Source organism: Phoca vitulina, unplaced genomic scaffold, assembly GCF_004348235.1.
Source record: "Phoca vitulina isolate PV1807 unplaced genomic scaffold, GSC_HSeal_1.0 scaffold58, whole genome shotgun sequence".
NCBI classification, from domain to species: Eukaryota; Metazoa; Chordata; class Mammalia; order Carnivora; family Phocidae; genus Phoca; species Phoca vitulina.
Window position 1 is genome coordinate 5,086,537 of NW_022589761.1, and position 19,917 is coordinate 5,106,453.

General features: G+C 41.5%; 2 protein-coding genes across 3 annotated transcripts in view; both read left to right on the top strand.

The window, feature by feature from the left end:
• Positions 1-16,064, top strand: part of PDCD2L (programmed cell death 2 like) — a 28,090-nt gene extending 12,026 nt beyond the window's left edge. The window contains exons 7-8 of one of the 2 annotated variants that reach the window (XM_032390511.1): positions 14,774-14,900; positions 15,849-16,064. In XM_032390511.1, the coding sequence (XP_032246402.1) occupies positions 14,774-14,900; positions 15,849-15,873 (152 nt within the window). In that variant the 3' untranslated portion in view covers positions 15,874-16,064. Of the gene's footprint in view, positions 1-14,773; positions 14,951-15,848 lie in introns of those variants that run through there. The other variant, XM_032390513.1, reaches the window with a different exon arrangement.
• Positions 16,065-18,942: 2,878 nt separating this feature from the next.
• The window catches only part of UBA2 (ubiquitin like modifier activating enzyme 2), a 41,463-nt gene continuing 40,488 nt past the window's right edge, over positions 18,943-19,917 (top strand). Inside the window, exon 1 of the mRNA XM_032390458.1 lies at positions 18,943-19,148. Coding sequence (XP_032246349.1) covers positions 19,011-19,148 — 138 coding nt within the window. The 5' untranslated portion in view covers positions 18,943-19,010. The remainder of the gene's footprint in view (positions 19,149-19,917) is intronic.

Here is a 19,917-nt window from a genome sequence, read left to right on the forward strand (position 1 = left end):
CTGGCTGGCTTGGTTGATGCAGCATGCAACTCTTATTTATTTACTTATCTAATTGTTTTTTTTTTTTAATGTGTTTCTGTATTTTTTTTTTTTTAAAGCAGGCTCCATGCACAGCACGGAGCCCAACATGGGGCTCGAACTCAAAACTGTGAGCTGAAGGCCTGAGCTGAGATCAAGAGTTGGACACTCAACCGACTGAGCCACCTAGGCACCCCACATTCAACTCTTGATCTCGGGGTTGTGAGTTTGAGCCCCATGTTGGGTGTAGTGTCTACTTAGAAAATAAATTCCTTGTAGAATGAGTTAGTAATCATTCCCTTCTCTTTAGTTTTTTGGCGGAGTTTAGGAAGGATTGGTGTTCTTTGAATGTTTTGTCATATTCACTAGTTAAACCATCTAGTTCTTGGCTTTTGTGTTGTTGGGTGGCTTTTGATTACTGGTTCAATCTCCTTACTAGTTACAGGTCTGTTCAAATTTTCTATTTCTTGAGTCAGTTTTGGTAGATTGCATGTTTTGGTAGTTTGTCCATTTCATTTAGGTTATCTGATTTATTGCTATACAACTTATAATACTTTTTTTCTATAAAATTAGTAGTAATGTCCCTACTTTATTTTTGATTTTGGTGATTTGAGTCTTCTCTCTTTTTTTCTTAGTCATTCCAGGTAAAGATTTGTTGACCTCCTAGATTTTTCTCTATTGTTTTATTGTCTGCATATTTAAAATCTCTATCTTTTATTTTTTCTTCTGCTAGCTTTGGTTGATTGGTGGTCTTTTTCTAATTCCTCAAGGTATACAGTTAGGTCATTGATTTGAGATCTTTCTTTGTCCTTTTTTTTTTTTTAAGTTTTATTTATTAGTTTGAGAAAGAGTGAGCAAGTAAGGGGAAGGGCAAAGGGAAAGTGAGAGTCCTGAAGCAGACTCCCCACTGAGCTCAGAACCCCACACAGGGCTTGATCCCAGGACCCTGAGATCATGACCTGAGCTGAAATTAAGAGTAGGCACTTAACCAACTGAGCCACCCAGGCACCCCTCTTTGTTTTTAATGTATGTGTTTGCGCTTCTAATTTTCCACTTAGCACTGCTTTTACTACATCTGATAAGATTTGGTATTTCGTGTTTTTGTTTTCATTTGTCTCAGATAAATATTGTCTAATTGCCCTTAATGATTTCTTCTTTGACCTCTTGATTATTTAAAAGTGTTTTATTTAATTTCCACATATTTGTGAATTTTCCAGTTTTCCTTTTATTACTTATTTCTAGTTTCATATCATTGTGATTGGAAAAGATAACTTTGTGTGATTTCAATCTTTCTAATTTATTGAGACTTACTTTGTGGCCTAACATATGGTATATCCCAGAGAATATTCTATGTGCACTTGAAAAGAATGTGTTTACTGCTGTAGTTGAGTGGAGTGTTCTGTATGTGCACGTTCTTTTTTGGGGGGGGGGGGTATGTGCCTGTTAGTGGTAATTGATTTATAGCCTCGTCAAAACCTTTGTTTCTTTATTGATCTTATGTTTGGTTGTTTCATCCATTACTATAAGTAGGGTATTGAAGTCAACTATTGTTGTAGCACTATCTACTTTTCCCTTCAATTCTGTCAGTTTTTGCTTCATACATTTTGGGCCTCTTCATATAGAAGTATATATGTTTATAATCGTTACACTATTTGCTTAGAATATATTTTTCTATCCTTTTTCTTTCATTCTCTTTGTGTCCCTGTATCTAGAGAGTCTCTAATAGATAGTGTACAGATGGATCTTGTTTTATTTTTGTTATATCCAATCTGCCAGTGCCCTTTTTTAATGGAGCTTAATCCATTTACATTTAATGTCATTATTGGTAAAGAAGGATTGACTTCTGCCATATGGCTGTTTCTTTTCTGTATGTCTTATAATATTTTTGTTTCTCAATTAATTCTTCCATGACTGACTGTTTCTTTCTTTTTTGTATTTAGGTGATTTTGGGGGGGTGGGTTGTATAACATTCAGATTCACTTTCATTTTTTTAGTTACTCATTTAGTAGTTACTTTGGGGATTACAGTTAACATCTTAAAATTATAACAATGTAGTTGAATAATATCAACTTTGTTTCAATAGTATACAAACACTCTGCTTCTGTATACCTCTTTGTTCCTCTTTTTTTTTTTTTTTTTTAAAGATTTTATTTATTTATTTGACAGACACAGTGAGAGAGGGAACACAAGCAGGGGGAGTGGTAGAGGGAGAAGAAGGCTTCCCGCAGAACAGGGAGCCCGATGCAGGGCTCGATCCCAGGACCCGGGGATCATGACCTGAGCCGAAGGCAGATGTTTAACGACTGAGCCACCCAGGCGCCCCATTCCTCTCTCTTTATATTGTTATTGTCACAGATTATATCTTTATACGTTATATGTCTATTAACATAGATTCATAATTATTGTTTTATGCATTTGCCTTTTTAATTATATAGGAAAAAGAGAGAAGTTGCAACCTGAACCAAAAGTACAGTAAACCAAATCTGGCTTTTATGAAGTAATCAACTAGTATTCTTTAGTTTTTGTTTTTGAGTTCCTGTCTAGAGTTCTTTAATTTCAGATGAATTCCTTTTAGCATTTCTTAGAGGGCAGATGTGCTCCCTCAGCTTTTAAAAATCTGATAATGTCTTAATTCTCCTTCATTTTTGAAGGGTAGTTTTTGCCAGATACACAGTCGTTGGTTTTTAGTCTTTTTCTTTCAGGACTTTAGATATGTCATCCACTGCCTCCAAGCCTTCATGGTTTCTGGGATATCAGCTGTTAAATCTTAATGAGGGTATCTTGTACGTAACTAGTTATTTCTGTCTTACTGCTTTCAAAAATGATCTTTGTCTTTGAGTTTTAACAGTTTGACCATAATGTGTCTGAATCCCTTTGAAAAGTTTTTCCTACTTAAAATTTGTTTCTATAATTCTGAATAAACTGAAAAACATTGAATTGTGTACTTTAAAATGGTGAATTTTAGGGGCACCTAGGTGGCTCAGTCGGTTGAGTGTCTCTTAATCTCAGCTCAGGTCTTGATTTCGGGGTTGTGAGTTCAGGCCCCGTGTTGGCTCCACACTGAGTATGGAGCCCACTTTAAAAATAAATACATAAAAATTAAAATGGTGAATTTTATGGCATGTGAATTATATTTCAATTAAGAAAAACACCATGTGACCAGCTGCATAAACTCATAATGCCTTTGGTGATCCTTATAAAGACATCAGGAAAAGCAAATATAATAGCAAAGCAGTAATTATAACAATTAGGTTTAATGGAGGTAATTAAGCCAACTCTTCATTTGTTCTTTAGAAAAAAATGTTGGTTTTATTTTGCCCTTCCATGTATTAATAATACGTAGTTGAAAATTTTTCTCTTATACATATTTTTAAGCAGGATTTCAGTGAGTGTATTATAAAGGCCAATCCTTTGAGCCCTGATTTTTTGAGGTCTTCGTATTTTTCTTTTTCTTTTTTTTTAAAGATTTTATTTATTTATGAATGACAGAGATGGAGCACAAGCAGGGGGAGTGGGAGAGGGAGAAGCAGGCTTCCCACTGAGCAGGGAGCCCGATGTGGGGCTCGATCCCAGGACCCTGGGACCATGACCTGAGCCGAAGGCAGACGCTTAACGACTGAGTCACCCAGGCACCCCAAGGTCTTCGTATTTTTCTTACTAATGCATTTATTTTATGTCTTGCTTGTTCGTTGCAAATTCAAAATATTGAACTCTTAGGCACTGTTTGTGCAGCATACTAATTTGACTTACATATATTCTAAAATGATTACCACAATAAGTTGAATTAATATCAATCATATAGATATGAAAGAAAAAAAAATTGTTTTTTTTCCTTGTGGTGAGAACTCTTAGGATCTGTCCTCTTAAAAACTTTCCAAATCTACATCTCTGATATTTATTTATCTTACAACTGGAAATTTGTACCTTTTGACCACCTTCATCCAATTCTCTTTCTTCCTACCCCCTACCTCTATAACCCCAAATATGATCATTTTTTTCTATGAGTTTTGAGTCTTTTTTTTTTTTTAGATTATACATACAAGTCAGATCATACATTATTGTCTTTCCCTTTTTGACTTATTTCACTTAGCATAATTCTCTCAAGATCCATCCATGTTGTTGCAAATGGCAAGATTCTCTTCTTTATGTGGCTAAATAGTATTCCAGTGTGTGTGTGTGTATCACATCTTTATCCATTTGTCTATCATTGGACACTGAGGTTTCCACATTTTGGCTATTTATTTATTTGAGAGAGAGAGAGAAAGTGAGCGGAGGGAGGAGCAGAGAGAGAGGGACAAGCAGACTCCGCACGCTGAGCACAGAGCGCAACTAGGGGCTTGATCCCACAACCTGAGATCATGATCTGACCCAAAATCAAGAGTCTGACGCTCAACCGACTGAGCCACCCAGGCACTCCATGTCTTGGCTATTGTAAATAATGTTACAATGAACATGGGGGTGCAGATATCTCTTTGACATAATGATTTCATTTTCTGTATACCCAGCAGTAGAATTGCTGGATTATGTGGTATTTCCATTTTTCATTTTCTGAGGAACTTCCATACTATTTTCAATACCACAGTGGCAATACCAATTTACATTCCCATAACAGGATGCAGGGGTTCCCTTTTCTCCATATTCTTGTCAGCACTTGTTATTTCTTGACTTTTTGGTGACGGCCATTCTAACAGGCGTGAGGTGATATCTCATTGTGGTTTTGATTTGCACTTCCCTAATGATTAGTGATGTTGAGTACCTTTTCATGTATCTGTTGGCCATTCACATATCTTCTTTGGAAAAATGTCTATTCATGTCCTTTGTCCATTTTTAAATTGGATTGTTCATATTATTTTGCTGGTGAATTGTATGAGTTCTCCATATATTTTGGATATTAACCCCTTATCAGATATATGATTTGCACATATTTTTTCCTATTCTGTAGGTTGTCTTTTCATTTTGTTGATTTTTTTCTTTTGCTTGTGATAATTTTTTTTTTTTTTAAGATTTTATTTTTAAGTAATCTCTACACCTTAAAGTGGGGTTCGAACCCACAACCCCAGGATCAGGTGTCACACACTCCACCAACTGAGCCAGCCAGGTGCTCCTGTGTTAATTTCTTTTAAAAATATTTTTTATTTTTTAAATATTTATTCATTTAAGTCATCTCTACATCCAGCGTGCAGCTTGAACTCACGACCCCCAGATCAAGAGATGCATGCTCCACTGACTGAGCCAGCCAGGTGCCCCTGGAAGTGATAATTCTTTTTTTTTTTTTTAAGATTTTATTTAGATTTTATTTATTTGAGAGAGAGAGAGAGAGAGAGAACGCACAAGTGGGAGGGAGGGGCAGAGGGCGAGGCAGAAGTGATGAGGGACGCTTAACTGAGCCACCCAGGTGCCCTTTAAAGTATTCTTTTCTTTTTTTTTAAGATTTTTAATTTATTTCTTTGTCAGAGAGAGCGAGTACAAACGGGGAGTGGCAGGCAGAGGGAGAGGGAGAAGCGGGCTCCCCACTGAGCGCGGAGCCCGATGTGGGGCTGGATCCCAGGACCCTGAGATCATGACCTGAGCCGAAGGCAGATGCTTAACCAACTGAGCCACCCAGGCGCCCCTTAAAAGTATTTTTTAAAGTGTACATGCAATGCTCACTTCAGAAATCCAGTTACCCAGAGATAATTGCTGGTAATAATATTTATTTTCTCTTGTTTCTATACACATTAAGAGATAAATTTAAAATTGTTTTCATACTTCTTTCTTCACAGAATTTCCTAGTGTCATTGAATATTTTTCCCAGTGAAAGTTCCATTTTATCCAGTGATTTCCGAAGTTATCATATATCTCAACTGTTTCTTTTTTTTTCTTTTTCTTTAGTATAAATAACAATTTAATTAGTACCCTTTCTATAGAGTCTTTTCTGTGATTTTGAGTATTTCTTCAATATTGAATCTCAGAAGTAGAATCTTTTTACCAAAGGATATGAACTTCTTAGGGGTACCTGGGTGGCTCAGTCAGTTAGAGCATGTAATTCTTGCTCTCAGGGTCATGAGTTCGAGGCTCACATTGGGCGCAGAGGTTACATTTAAAAAAAAGAGAATATGAACTTTTTAAAAAACTTCTTTGACACAAAAAAGAAATTACATATATTTTGGTGTATTTTGTCTGCTAAATAGGCTTGGCTTTGAGCACATAGTACACAAATACTGAAATTATGTTATTATTTTGCTGACAGTGAATACTCTTTTGAAATACCAGTGTCTTCCCTATTTATTGAGTCAAATTCATAAATGCTCACAATGTTTAAAGGTGCATAGTCCTGAAAGGCTTCTAACAAACTTCTGTGGCCCCATTTTCTCCCTTCCTCTGTCTAGTTGCACTCAAGGGAGACAGTGGCCTCAATCCAGGTTGTTTCTTCTAGAATTTATTTTTGTAATTCTAAATAAAAGGTGCTACTTTTTACGTTTATCTCTTTTAGACGGTATCTGTTGAGTTCCTGAATTGGTATAGGAGGATTTGGATCTCTCACAGCCCCCTCCCATTCTTCCTCACCCTATCACTTTCTTCCATACTCTCAGTCATGTTGGTAATTCCCACTTAAGTCGGTAGTTAGCAAAGCAGTATATTGTGCTCAGATGTTCTTCTTGGACGTGATAATACCTGTTTGATTTTTTTTTTTTTTTAAAGATTTTATTTATTTATTTGACAGAGAGAGACACAGCGAGAGAGGGAATACAAGCAGGGGGAGTGGGAGAGGGAGAAGCAGGCTTCCCGCTGAGCGATGCGGGGCTCGATCCCAGGACCTGGAATCATGACCTGAGCCAAAGGCAGACGCTTAACGACTGAGCCACCCAGGCGCCCCAACCTGTTTGATTCTTATGGCCAGTTCTTCTCACACCCTCCTGGAGCTTCTTAATATTATTTTCCTCACAAATTGAACTCCAGACTACCTGGTTCCATGTTTGGTTCCCTGAAGTCCGATGTGCCTGATTCTCCTGAGCTAGTCTGAGCTCTAGGCCTTCCACACCTCTAGCATTGCTGTCATCCTGGGTCACCTGCCTTTATTTTGGTATCCCCCTGCCTCTCTTCCAAGTGGGTCCCCCTGTTTCCTAGAACTTTTTTTTTTTTTTTTAAGATTTTATTATTTGACAGAGAAAGAGAGGGAACCAAGCAGGGGGAGTGGGAGAGGGGGAAACAGGCTTCCAGCCAAGCAGGGAGCCTGATGTGGGGCTCGATCCCAGGACTCTGAGATCATGACCCGAACTGAAGGCAGACGCTTAATGACTGAGCCACCCAGGCGTCCCCCCTAGAACTCTTATCTTCCTCTTTCTCAGTTTATTCTTTCAGTTTTGATATAGCACTTTTCTCCAGTAATTTCCTGAGAAGGGATCATGGGAGATAGATACTTAAAGTATCCTACGGGTCTTAAAATATATTTATTCTATTTTTATGTTCATAATATTAGTCAGATATTGAATCCTAAGACATTAATAATTTTTTTTCAGAATTTTAAAGATTAATGTTACTCTTTTTTTTTTTTTTAAAGATTTTATTTATTTATTTGACAGAGAGAGACACAGCGAGAGAGGGAACACAAGCAGGGGGAGTGGGGGAGGGAGAAGCAGGCTTCCTGCCAAGCAGGGAGCCCGATGTGGGGCTCGATCCCAGGACCCTGGGATCATGACCTGAGCCGAAGGCAGACACTTAACGACTGAGCCACCCAAGGGCCCTCTTTTTTTTTTTTTTTTTTTTAAGATTTTATTTTTAAGTACTCTCTACACCCAACGTGGGGCTCGAATTTACAACCCCAGGATCAAAAGTCGCATGTTCCACCTACTGAGCTAGCCAAATGCCCCAATATTACCTCATTCTTTTAGCATCCTGTGTTGCTATAGAAAGCAGTCCCATTCTGACTGTTAGTCCTTTGAATGGGAACTCTTGCTTCCAGGTCACTTTTATTTTTTATTTTTTATTTTTTTTAAAGATTTTATTTATTTATTTGAGAGAGAGAATGAGATACAGAGAGAGCATGAGGTGGGGAGGGTCAGAGGGAGAAGCAGACACCCCGCTGAGCAGGGAGCCCGATGTGGGACTCGATCCCGGGACTCCAGGATCATGACCTGAGCCGAAGGCAGTCGCTTAACCAACTGAGCCACCCAGGCGCCCTTCCAGGTCACTTTTAGAATCTTCACTTTAGGGGCGCCTGGGTGGCTCAGTCGTTAAGCGTCTGCCTTCGGCTCAGGTCATGATCCCAGGGTCCTGGGATCGAGCCCCGCATCGGGCTCCCTGCTCCGCGGGAAGTCTGCTTCTCCCTCTCCCACTCCCCCCTGCTTGTGTTCCCTCTCTCGCTGTGTCTCTCTCTGTCAAATAAACAAACAAAATCTTTAAAAAAAAAAAAAAAAATAGAATCTTCACTTTATTCTTGCTGAGTACTTGATAGGTGTTTTGAGTTCAGAAACTCATGTCCTTCAACTTCCTTGATGATTTTCTTCCATTTTTTTTTTTGTTGTACCTTTATGGGAACTTCTGTTTTGATTCTGTTCTTTTTTGTTTTGATTTTTGTTTCACTTTCCAGTTTTCTTCAATTGTGTACTTTATTCATCTTTTTAGTTGTAAAAAAAAATATATATATATATATATACACACATACATATATATATATAACATAAAATTTAACATCTTAACCATTTGTAAGTGTGCAATTTAGTAATGTTAAGTTTATTCAAATTGTTATGCAGCCATTCTCCAGAACTTTTTCCTCTTGCAAAACTGCAACTCTGTGACGGCTAACAACTCCCCATTTCCCCCTCTCCTCAGCACCTGGCAACCACCGTTCTACTTTCTGTTTCTATGAATTTGACTACTTGAGATACCTCATATAAGTGGAATCATAGTATTTGTCCTTTGAGACTGCCTTATTTCACTTAGCATTAGTGAGGTTCATCCATGTCATACAGTGTTTCAGAATTTCCTTCTTTTTTAAAGCTGAATAATACTCTGTAGTATGGATCTACCACATTTTGTTCATCTGTTCATTTGTTGAACACTTGGGTTGCTTCTGCTTCTTGGCTATTGTGAATATTGTTGCTATGATTATAGGTGTACAAATCTCTCTTCATGATCCTGCTTTCAGTTCTTTTGGATATATATACCAGAAGCAGAATTGCTGGATCATATGGTAATTCTATTTTTAATTCTTTGAGGAACCACCATAACATTTTCTATAGTGGCTGCACCATTTTATATTCCCAGTCAACAGTGCATAAGAATTTCAATTTCTCTACATCCTCACCAACACTTGTTTTCCGTTTTTTTGTTTTGTTTTGTTTTGTTTTGATAGTAACCATCCTAATGGATGTCATGTATCTGCTGTGGTTACAATTCACATTTCCCCAATGATTAATGATGTTGAGCATCCAAATGGCTTGTTAGCCATTTACATATCATTTTAGGAGAAATGTCTACTCAAGTCTTATGGTTCATTTTGTAGTCAGGTTATATGACTTTTTGTTGTTGAGTTGTAAGAGTTCTTTTTATATTCTAGATATGAACCCCTTATCAGGTGTGATTTTTGCAAATGTTTTCTTCCATTTTGTAGGTTCCCTTTTCACTGTTGTGTCCTTTGGTGCACCTAAGTTTTTAATTTTGATATAGCCCAATTTGTCTATTTTTACGTCTGTTGCCTGTGCTTTTGGTTTTATATTCAGGAAATCCTTGCCATGTACTTCCTTTTTAAAAAGGAAGCACACGGGCTGCCTGGGTGGCTCAGTCATTAAGCGTGTGCCTTCGGCTCAGGTCATGATCCCAGGGTGCCGGGATCGAGCCCTGCATTGGGCTCCCTGCTCAGCGGGGAGTCTGCTTCTCCCTCTCCTGCTCCCCCTGCTTGTGCTCTCTCTCCCGCTGTATCTCACTCTGTGAAATAAGTAAATAAAATCTTAAAAAAAAAAAAAAAGCACACAGTAAAGTACACCAATCTTAAGCCTACGGCTTGATGAATTTTTACATAAATAAACTCTTGTAATTACATCACCCAGAGTAAGATGGGGAGTGTTTGCAGTGTCCCAGAAAGTCCCTTGGGCCTCCTTCCTCTCTAGGGTTATCACTCTCCCCTGTCCCCTTATGAATTTTGCCTGCTCTGGAACTTCACACAAATGAAATCATATGGTGTATGACTTTGAGCCTGAGTGCTTCTATTTAACTTTACATCTTTGTTAACTCTATCTTCTAACCCTTCTTTTGAATTTAGTTTGGCTGTTCTATTTTTATTTTTCAAAAGCTCTTCCTTGTTCTCTGAAACTTTTTCATACCACCTTTTTGTTTTGTTTTGTTTTGTTTTGTTTGATGAGTTCTTTTATATCTTTAAGAAGTGGTCTAGGGGCACCTGGATAGCTCAGTCAGTTAAGCATCCTACTCTTGATCTTAGCTCAGGTCTTGAACTTAGGGCCGTGAATTCAAGTCCCACCTTGGGCTCCATGCTGGGCGTGGAGCCTACTTAAAAAAAGAGAAGTGGTCTGTTTTTTTAAGTTTTCACTTGTTACCCATGTTGTCTATTTTCTGCAACTTTTTTTTAAAGATTTTTAAGTAATCTCTACACCCAGTGTTGACTTGAACCTACAACCCCGAGATCAAGAGTTGGGTGCTCCATAGACTGAGTCAGCCAGGCACCCCCTCCTGTAATTTTTCTGATCCCCAAATGTTATGTTGGAGATTTTCTATAAATGTCTGGCGAACCTTGGAAATCACCATTACTAACAACATATGTCAACATCATTCTAGTCATCATTCTTGACATTAATACAGGTAGGAAGTTTAGATAGATAGATGGCTAGAAAAAAAATTTTTTTTTTTTTTTTTAAAGATTTTACTTACTTAATTGACCCAGAGAGAGAGAGTGAGCACAAGCAGGGGAAACTGCAGGCAGAGAGAGAGGGAGAAGCAGGCTCCTCGCAGAGTAGGGAGCCCCATGTGGGGCTCAATCCCAGGACCGTGAGATCATGACCTGAGCAGAAGGCAGACACTTAACCGACTGAGCCCCCTAGAAAAAAAAATTCTGCCTTCGGCTCAGGTCATGATCCCAGAGTCCTGGGATCGAGTCCCACATCGGGCTCCCAGCTCAGCGGGGAGCCTGCTTCTCCCTCTGACCCTCTCCTCTCTCATGCTGTTTCTCTCTCTCTCTCAAATAAATAAATAAATAAAATCTTAAAAAAAAGAAAAAATTCTAAAGACAGGAAAATTCAGTATATACTAATTAAGAATATTGGAATAAATGTGTGCAAATTCAACATAAGGAAAAGTAAGTGTATGTGAAGCAGGATTGTAAGCAGTGGGTTCTTTTACCTAGTTTCTAAACGATCCTTCTGAAGCTAAGAGAATTACATTCATTCCGTTTTTCAGTTTTAGATCATATTTATTTGGCTTTATACTATAAGGAAATTTATGTCCTGCTCTACCTCCAAATATTGTAGTTTTTTTTTTTTAAGTTTTTTTTTTAATTGCTTCAAGTAATCTCTGCACCCATTGTGGGGCTTGAACTTACAACTCCGAGATCAGGAGTCACATGCTCCCCCAACTGAGCCAGCCACATGCCCCATTTTAGTATTATTTGTACTTCATTGAGGTTTATAAGTCTGTACTCTGTCACCATGATTGTCACAGCTAATAAGCTTTTGTTCTGTGTTTCAGTGGTCTGTGTGTTCACACCATTCTTTTCAGTGAGCTTTTCCATTCCTGAATCTTTTATTTTGATTCTTCTCTGGCAGCTACATTCTATCAGGTGATAGCCTTAAGGAGGGCTTATAGTGGTTATTCTTACTTCAGAATGTCTGCCTTTGTATTGAAGGACAACCCATGTATAAAATCCTGAGGTCCCATTTTCTTTCCTCCCGACGGTGGTAGACCTGCTGCTGTTATGTCCTCACAGTGAGAGCCCCTCTGGCTCTCCTGTCATCTGCCGTGGCCCCGTTTCACAGAGAAGTACATTTTTCTCCCAATCCCTAAGATCCTTTATATTGAGATCTTTAGGCTGTGAGTGAAGTCTGAGGGTGGCCTGATTTCCCCCCGCTTTGTAACCAGCGTTTATGCTAGCACCTGTAGATTTTTCTTTATTCCTGAAGTCCAGTCTCTGAACTAGTGTGTCTTGCTGTTGCATTGTTCCATAATCCTTTCATCCTGGGACAAGGTGGATTTTCAGACTTGCATTTAGTTTTTCTTTCTTTCTTTCTTTTTTTTGAATTTCTGAATATTTTTTCTGTTGCATGTGTAGCTTTTCTACGAAGCAGTAACAGTTGTGTTGGTCACCTTTCTTCTCCTGTACTCCCATCTTTCCTCTTTCCCTCTGCGTTCACTGCCATTCTCTTAAGCCTTCCCTTCCTCCTTTCTACCTGTAATTAGGTTTCACCTGTCTTTTCTGTTCCTTGTGGCCTATGCTGTTTTTCATTAGATGCATACTGGGGCTGTTTTGACCTCCAGATAGTTTCCTCTTTCTCAGTTTCCTCTTTCTCCTACCCCTCCCTCGCCCTTCTATGCTAGGGCCCTGGGCTCAGGCCTCATGTTCAGTACTCCGCTGTTTGGTATTTTGTTCCATCTGATTCCTTTCCGCTGCTCCTTTCTACCCTGGTGGCTACCAGTTCTCAGACTGCAGCCTTCTTATGCCCTCTGCAAAGTACATGTTGCATGTTCTGGTTGGAAATTATCTCAAATTCACCAGGTCATTTCTCCCAAATCAGCTCTATTTTGGCCTTGTTAGTTCTGTCTTTAGTGCTTTTCTTTCCATTATCCCTGCCTGCATTTTCTTTTCAAAGTGTTTTTCCTGGGGCACCTGGGTGGCTCAGTTGTTAAGCGTCTGCCTTCGGCTCAGGTCATGATCCCAGGGTCCTGGGATCGAGGCCCACATTGGGCTCCCTGCTCAGCGGGAAGCCTGCTTCTCCCTCTCCCAGTCCCCCTGCTTGTGTTCCCTCTCTCGCTGTCTCTCTGTCAAATAAATAAAGAAAAAATCTTAAAAAAAAAAAAAAAGTGGTTTTCCTTTGCTGCTCCAAACCAGTTGTCTAGCTCCTCGTGTTGACTTGTTTCACCGTTCTGATATCAGCAGGAGTTCTTGTTGATCATGTTTTCTTGGTGTTATTCTTCATGGCTCTGTACATTGATAAATTTCTGTAAGCACTTAGGATTGTGTGTGTGTGTGTGTGTGTGTGTGTGTGAGAGAGAGAGAGAGAATCCTTTTTTGGAGGTAGTGTGTTCTCTTAGTGTGATATTTATTTATGTATGTGTGTAAGTTAAGTAAGCAAGCAAGCTCCACATGCAACTTGGGGCTCGAACTCATGACCCCGAGATCAAGAGTCACATGCCCAACCCACTGACTGAGCCAGCCAGGAGCCCCATGAAATTTTTTTTTTAAGATTTTATTTATTTATTTATTTGAGAGAGAGAGAGAGAGTATGAGCAGAGGGAGAAGGAGAGAACCTCAAGCACAGTTCGTGCTGAGCTTGGGGCCTGACACAGGGCTCGATGAGCAGAGGGAGAAGGAGAGAACCTCAAGCACAGTCCATGCTGAGCTTGGGGCCTGACACAGGGCTCGATCTCAGGATCCTGAGATCATGACCTGAGCCGAAATCAAGAGTTGGATGCTTAACTGACTGAGTCACCCACGAACCCCCCCCCTTTTTTTTTTAAGTAGGCTCAATGTCCAGCATCGATCCCAACAAGGGCTTGAACTCACGACCCTGAAATCAAGACCTGAGCTGATATCAAGAGTCAGATGCTTAACCAGCTGTGTCACCCAGGTGCCCCCACCCCTTGCCCAGCCCTGTGACATATTTTTAAATGATTTTCAGTGATGGGCACCTAGGTGGCTCAGTCAGTTAAGCAAGCATTTGCCTTCGGCTCAGGTCATCCCAGGGTCCTGGGATCGAGCCCCACATCAGGCTCTCTGCTATGTGGGGAGCCTGTTTCTCCCTCTGCCTGCCGCTCCCCCTGCTTGTGCTCTCTCTCTGTCAAATAAATAAATAAAATCTATTAAAAAAACCCTGATTTTCAGTGTCCAGTATCCTAGACAGTTATAATAAAGACTTTAAAGTATATTTCCTATTAAATCTGCTTTTTGTCATCAGCGGTCACTTACTATGGGGAGGAATGTGGCTGAAAGGTAGTGAACACTGGTTTTCCTGTTTCCTAATTTTTTCAGCTTATCGGGTAAAATCACTCCTGTGATTTACCCTGATATTGCGTCATCGTTCTCCTTCTATTATCTTCTCGTTGCTTAACCTCTTTGTTTTACATTGAGCACTTAAGATATGCCAGGCTCTGTTCTAAGTATCTTACATGCACTAGTTTATTTAATCCTCCTCACAACAATCTTTTCTTTTTTTTAAGATTTTATTTATTTATTTGGAAGAGAGAGCGTGCAAGCACGAGCACAAGTAGGGACAAGGGGCAGAGGGAGAGGGAGAAGCAACTCCCTGCTGAGCAGGGAGCCCGACATAGGGCTTGATCACAGGACCCTGGGATCCTGACCTGAGCCGAAGGCAGACATCTAACTGACTGAGTCACCCAGGCACCCCTCTTCACAACAATCTTATCATCATGATAAATGCGGTCATTATTACAGAGCGGTGAAGTCCCTTACTCAGGTGGTAGAACTGGGATTTAAACTCAGGTAGTCTTGCTCCAGAGTCTGGGCTCTATCCACTAAGCAAACCTTTAAATAGTGAGTGTATCTCCTAACATTTCCTCTTTGTTAGAATCCTGAATATGTTGTGTCTTTCAGGTCTTTCTGTAGAATTTGGAACAATTCTAATTTACACATGTAAGAAGAGTTGCTGGCCTCAAAATCATCAGACTCCCATGGAAGAACTTTGTATCATACAAGAAGACCCGGATGAATCATTATTTAAGTAGAGCATTTCCTTTTATTTATATAAATTAAAGTAAATTTTAATGTCCAGATTTGTGTATTTTTACTTCATTTTGACTCACAGATTATTCACTCTTTGTTGTAAGTGTGGTCCTTTTTGCTTTCTGGCACCTGTGCTGGGGCTGCGGTGAGATTTAGAAGCTTCTGGCTGTGGACCGGTCTACCCTCCCAGGGCCAGTTGCTTGTCTCCACAGAGGCAGCTCAGAATGTGGCTCCTCTCCAGCCCAGATTGTGGGTGTTCCCTGCACAAGCAACCTAATGGGCTTTGTCGGAGGGAGAGCGGCCAAAGAGCCAAGGGCAGCGGTCAGCCTCTTACCCCACCTCTGCTGCCTCCGTACTTCACTGCGCTCTGTTGCAGTCCCTGGATGTTGACCAAACCACTCGACCCACCCCGGCTTCTTGAGGCTCCCACCCTGCTATTTAGCTAGGGCCACCTAGCTGTTTAGACCTGCCCTGTGTTCTCCCTACTCATGGTCCCCACCCTCACCCCGTCCCACCTTCTGCCCCTGCAGTATCCCAGCAAAGGGGCCCCTTCTCTATTCTGGACATTGTCCCTTCTTCCAGGTGGTCACTTTTCCAATCTCCCCTTTCTCCTTTTGGTTTTTATGTTAACCCCTTCCATTCTGCTACACTTTGACAGCAGTATGAAAACATGCCCACCAACTGTACAGACTTGCTTTTTGCCTGCGTAGATGAGGAAACTGCTCTAAACAGTTTGATTTGCTACTCTGGCAAATAACACATTAGGGTCCAGATTATCATGAGGAGGGGTTCTCCTGGGCAGCGTGTGACTGGTGGGAACACCACCTGATCCTGCCTCCCGGGGCACCCGAGGGAAAGTGGCTGGCTGTGTACAAACTGAACGTGCTGGTCAGTGAGGCTTTAGGCATGTAGGGGAGGAAGAATAATTTTCTCTTTACCCTTCTAGGTACTTAGCTGAGACCTCCCTATAAGAAAAGACAGATTGACAGGTGAAAAACAGAAGTTTATGTATACCTCCTATATAGATGGGAGATACCCAGAAAAACTGAGTAACTCCTTGAAATGTCCCAAGCTATTACCTCAAATACCACCTTCAGCTGAAGATAAAGACATGTGGGATGCATGGAACCAGTCACAGGAAGTTACCAGGCAAAGCACAGCAAACAACGGTAAGGTTGTTATATATTGTCAGGGAAATAGGATAATGAGAATATAAGTCCAGTGTGAACCCCTTTAAATGTAAAACTGCAGGGGCACCTGGCTGGCTCAGTCAGAAGAGCATGCATACCTCTTGAGTTCTAGCCCCACTTGGGAGTAGAGATTATTTTAAAAAAAAGGAAAGACAAAGGCCATCAAGGGCCCCAAAGAGTAGGATTAGGTATGGGTGGGACTTTGAGCTTTCACTTCCTGCACTTGTATCCTATTTGAATTTGTTAAGGTGGGCAAGCATTTTACACTTTATACTCAAACTCACACACACAAATCCAAATCCACAAAGAAAAGCACAGGCCCTCAGAATTAGGTAACTAAGCCTAGCCCCGTCTAGGGGAAGAGAAGGGAGGCAGGAGAGAAGCCAAGGAAGGTGGCTCCCATTCGCTGAGTGTCCAGAGGGATAAGTAAGATCAGCATCCTGGGAAGGGTCTCCTTTAAATTTAACTGCCAGGATGGGGTTTTTGTAAAAGTCAGCCCTATGTAGGGAAGGAACATCAGCAGCCGGCTGCGCAGGGGTTCCCCACCCCCGCCCCCCAGGGAGTACTCCGGCACTTCCTGCACTCATGCCTCAGAACAGCAGCCTGAGTATTCCTCAGAGACTAGACCAGCTTGGTGTGTGGTTGGTGAACCAAGCAGTTGATGAGAAAGACCACAGAAGTCAAAAGCATTTTCCTCTGTTTTCTATCTTTACCTTTTTTCTTTTAAAAATTTTTTCTTACTGAGGGGCGCCTGGGTGGCTCAGATGGTTAAGCGTCTGCCTTCGGCTCAGGTCATGATCCCAGGGTCCTGGGATCGAGTCCTGCATCGGGCTCCCTGCTCAGCGAGGAGTCTGCTTCTCCCCCTCCCTCTGCTTCTCCCCCTGCTCATGCTCTCTCTCTCTATCTCTGTGTCTCGAATGAATAAAAAAAAAAAACTTAAAAAATTTTTTTTCTTACTGAATATATTCGACATATAATATTGTGTAAATTTAAAGTGTGCAATATGTTAACTTCATACATTTACATATTGTAATATGATTGCTGTTGTAGCAATATTTAGTATGTTAAAAAACAAAATTCAACTAATGAGTTTGAAGATCTAACTGGCTTTATTCAATGATTCATGATTCTGACAACATCCCATCTAGCAAGTAGAAAGGAGTTCTGAGGTGTTCAAAATGGGAGGTGTTTATTGGCAGAAGGATGGTGGGACAGGAAGTTAGAAGAGTAGATTATTTCAGGCAAGGTTACCTAACCTCAGGCAGATTAAATCACTAGTGCTGACCAGGAAATTCCACTCCTGAGAAAGGCTGAAACTGCAATTAGGTTAGGTATTAACCTTGGTTTAGCACAAGTGACTCCATTTTTAGCCTTTTGTTTCTTTTTTACAAGCACCTCGATCACATTACATAATTATCTTTCTTTTTAGTATTTGGGATAATTTTTTCTGATTTCAGAGTTAGCATTTTCTTTGAGGAGCATGAACATCTGGAAATACAGAAAATCCTAAAAAATAAATAAAAATTATTCACGATTCCATCACACACAGATACACAAAATATTAACTGTGGTTTTCTTCCTGCTTTTTAATATATTTTTGTTTTTACAAAATTTAATCTTACAAATAGTTTTGTATCTTTTTTTTTCTTTAAAGATTTTCTGTTTATTTGACAGAGAGAGACAGCGAGAGAGGGAACACAAGCAGGGGAAGTGGGAAAGGGGCTCGATCCCAGGACCCTGAGACCATGACCTGAGCCGAAGACAGTCGCTTAACCGACTGAGCCACCCAGATGCCCCAATCATTTAATGTTATATTGTGAGGATTTTTGAATCATATTTCCAAATTACCCTTGTTTAAAAAAAAAAAAAGACAACAAGCCCAAAATGGAGTTGCTTAGGCTAAGCCTCACATCACCAAGCAGAGACTTACAGTTAGGGTTCTCCCAGAAATGGAATTTTAAACCAGTCCATCAGGAATTGCCTGATCAGGGGTGCCTGGCTGGCCCAGTCTGATGAGTGTGCAGCTCTTGATCTAAGGGTTGTGAGTTTGAGCCCCACATTGTGTGTAGAGATTACTTAAATATTTAAAATTTTAAAAAGGAAATCTACCTGATAATCCCCTAAAGGAAAGTAACCTTGCAATAACCAACCCACTTTTGTATAATTTCCTTGCTCCTTTTCTCTGCTAGCCATGAAAGTCTTTCATTTGGTACAGCTCCTCAGAGCTTTTTTATCTCCTAGACTGAATGCTGCCCAATTCAAATCGAGTTTTGCTCAAACAAAAATTTTTAAATATGCTTCAGTTTATAACACTCTCTAGAAAAGCTTTGCTTTAGAATCCTTACTTGATAGCTACGGGAATGCTTGTTTTCCCATCTCTTGACTACACGGAATGTTGCACTTTTTTGTTTGCTGGCTTCATAAGTGAAAATGATTTAAGTACTATTTTACATTTCTTTCTTTAAATTTTATGTTTATTGATCATATTCATTTCCTTTGTGAGTGTCTGTTCACATCCTTGGCCTATATTTGTTGTTTGGGTGGTATTTGTTTTGTTGTTAATTTGTAAGAGCTCTTTACATACAGGGGCATCTGTTTTCTAACCTGTAAGCCTTGGCTGCGAGTTCAAACCCCAGGCTAAAAGGTGGCCCTTAGGTTTCCTAAAGCCAGACAGCGGTTCTTTGCGCGTGAAAAACACGACCGCCTGGAGTACGGCGGGAGGTGTGAGAGCTCCTTCGCGCAAAGCCCAGCCTGGACCCAAGCAGTTCGCTCCACAGGTCCCGGGCGTCGCCCGCTCGGCGCCAACCGGCGGCCGCAGTGCGCAGGAACGGAAGCTGGGCCGCCCTTCCCCCACCTGCTTCCGGCCGCGGCTCAGTTCTCGCGCCTCCGCCTCCGCCGCGGCTCGTGGTCGTCCCGCCATGGCACTGTCGCGGGGACTGCCCCGGGAGCTGGCCGAGGCCGTGGCCGGGGGCCGGGTGCTGGTGGTGGGCGCGGGTGGCATCGGCTGCGAGCTCCTCAAGAACCTTGTGCTCACCGGCTTCTCCCACATCGACCTGGTGAGGGCCAGGCGTGCGCGCGGGCTGAATGGCGGGCCGTATTGCCGGGGCCGGGGGCTCGGGCTCCGGAGGTCGGGACCAGAGTTGAGGTGGCGGGGGTGGCGGCAGCAGGCCTGGAAGCCCCGGGGTCGTGGCTCCCTGCGGAGAGGGCGCTCTTCGGCGGGGCCGGAGCGGGCCTCCCTGCGCGCCCGGTCCGCTCGGGACGCCAGAGAGGCCGCGGGCCGGGGTCTTCCGGGCGTCGCGCCGCGCGGCCGCCCCCTGCCTCCCTGGCAGCGCCAATTTGTGGCGGCTCTAGGTTGTGGGAGCGGCCTCGTGTCTTTTCGCTTCAGAGCTGTTCCCCAGCTTTAGTGGGAGGCGGAGGTGATTGTTTGAGTCTCGTGGATGTTGTGACTTCATTTTGGCGGTCTCCCTTAACTCAGAAATACTGGTCCAGAGCAGAGGGTGGCGGTAATAGGAGCCAATACATACTGAGCGCTTGTCCCGAGCCCGGCGCAGTTCTGAGCGGTTAACTTGCATTAACGCATCTAATCTTCGCTGCCTCCGTAAGGTTGCAAACGCCATTTTCATCCCTTTTTTTAACAGATGAGAAGAAAAGTGAGATTTAGAGGGGTTTTAGTAACTTACTTGGGTCACGAAGCAAGTGGCAGGACTCTTTTGGGACTCGCGCTCCTCTCTTGTTACAATCTGCGTGACTGTCATTATCTCCGTAGACACACTCGCTTATGTCGTTAAAGATGTTGGTGAGGATTTTAACTTTTGCACTCACGTA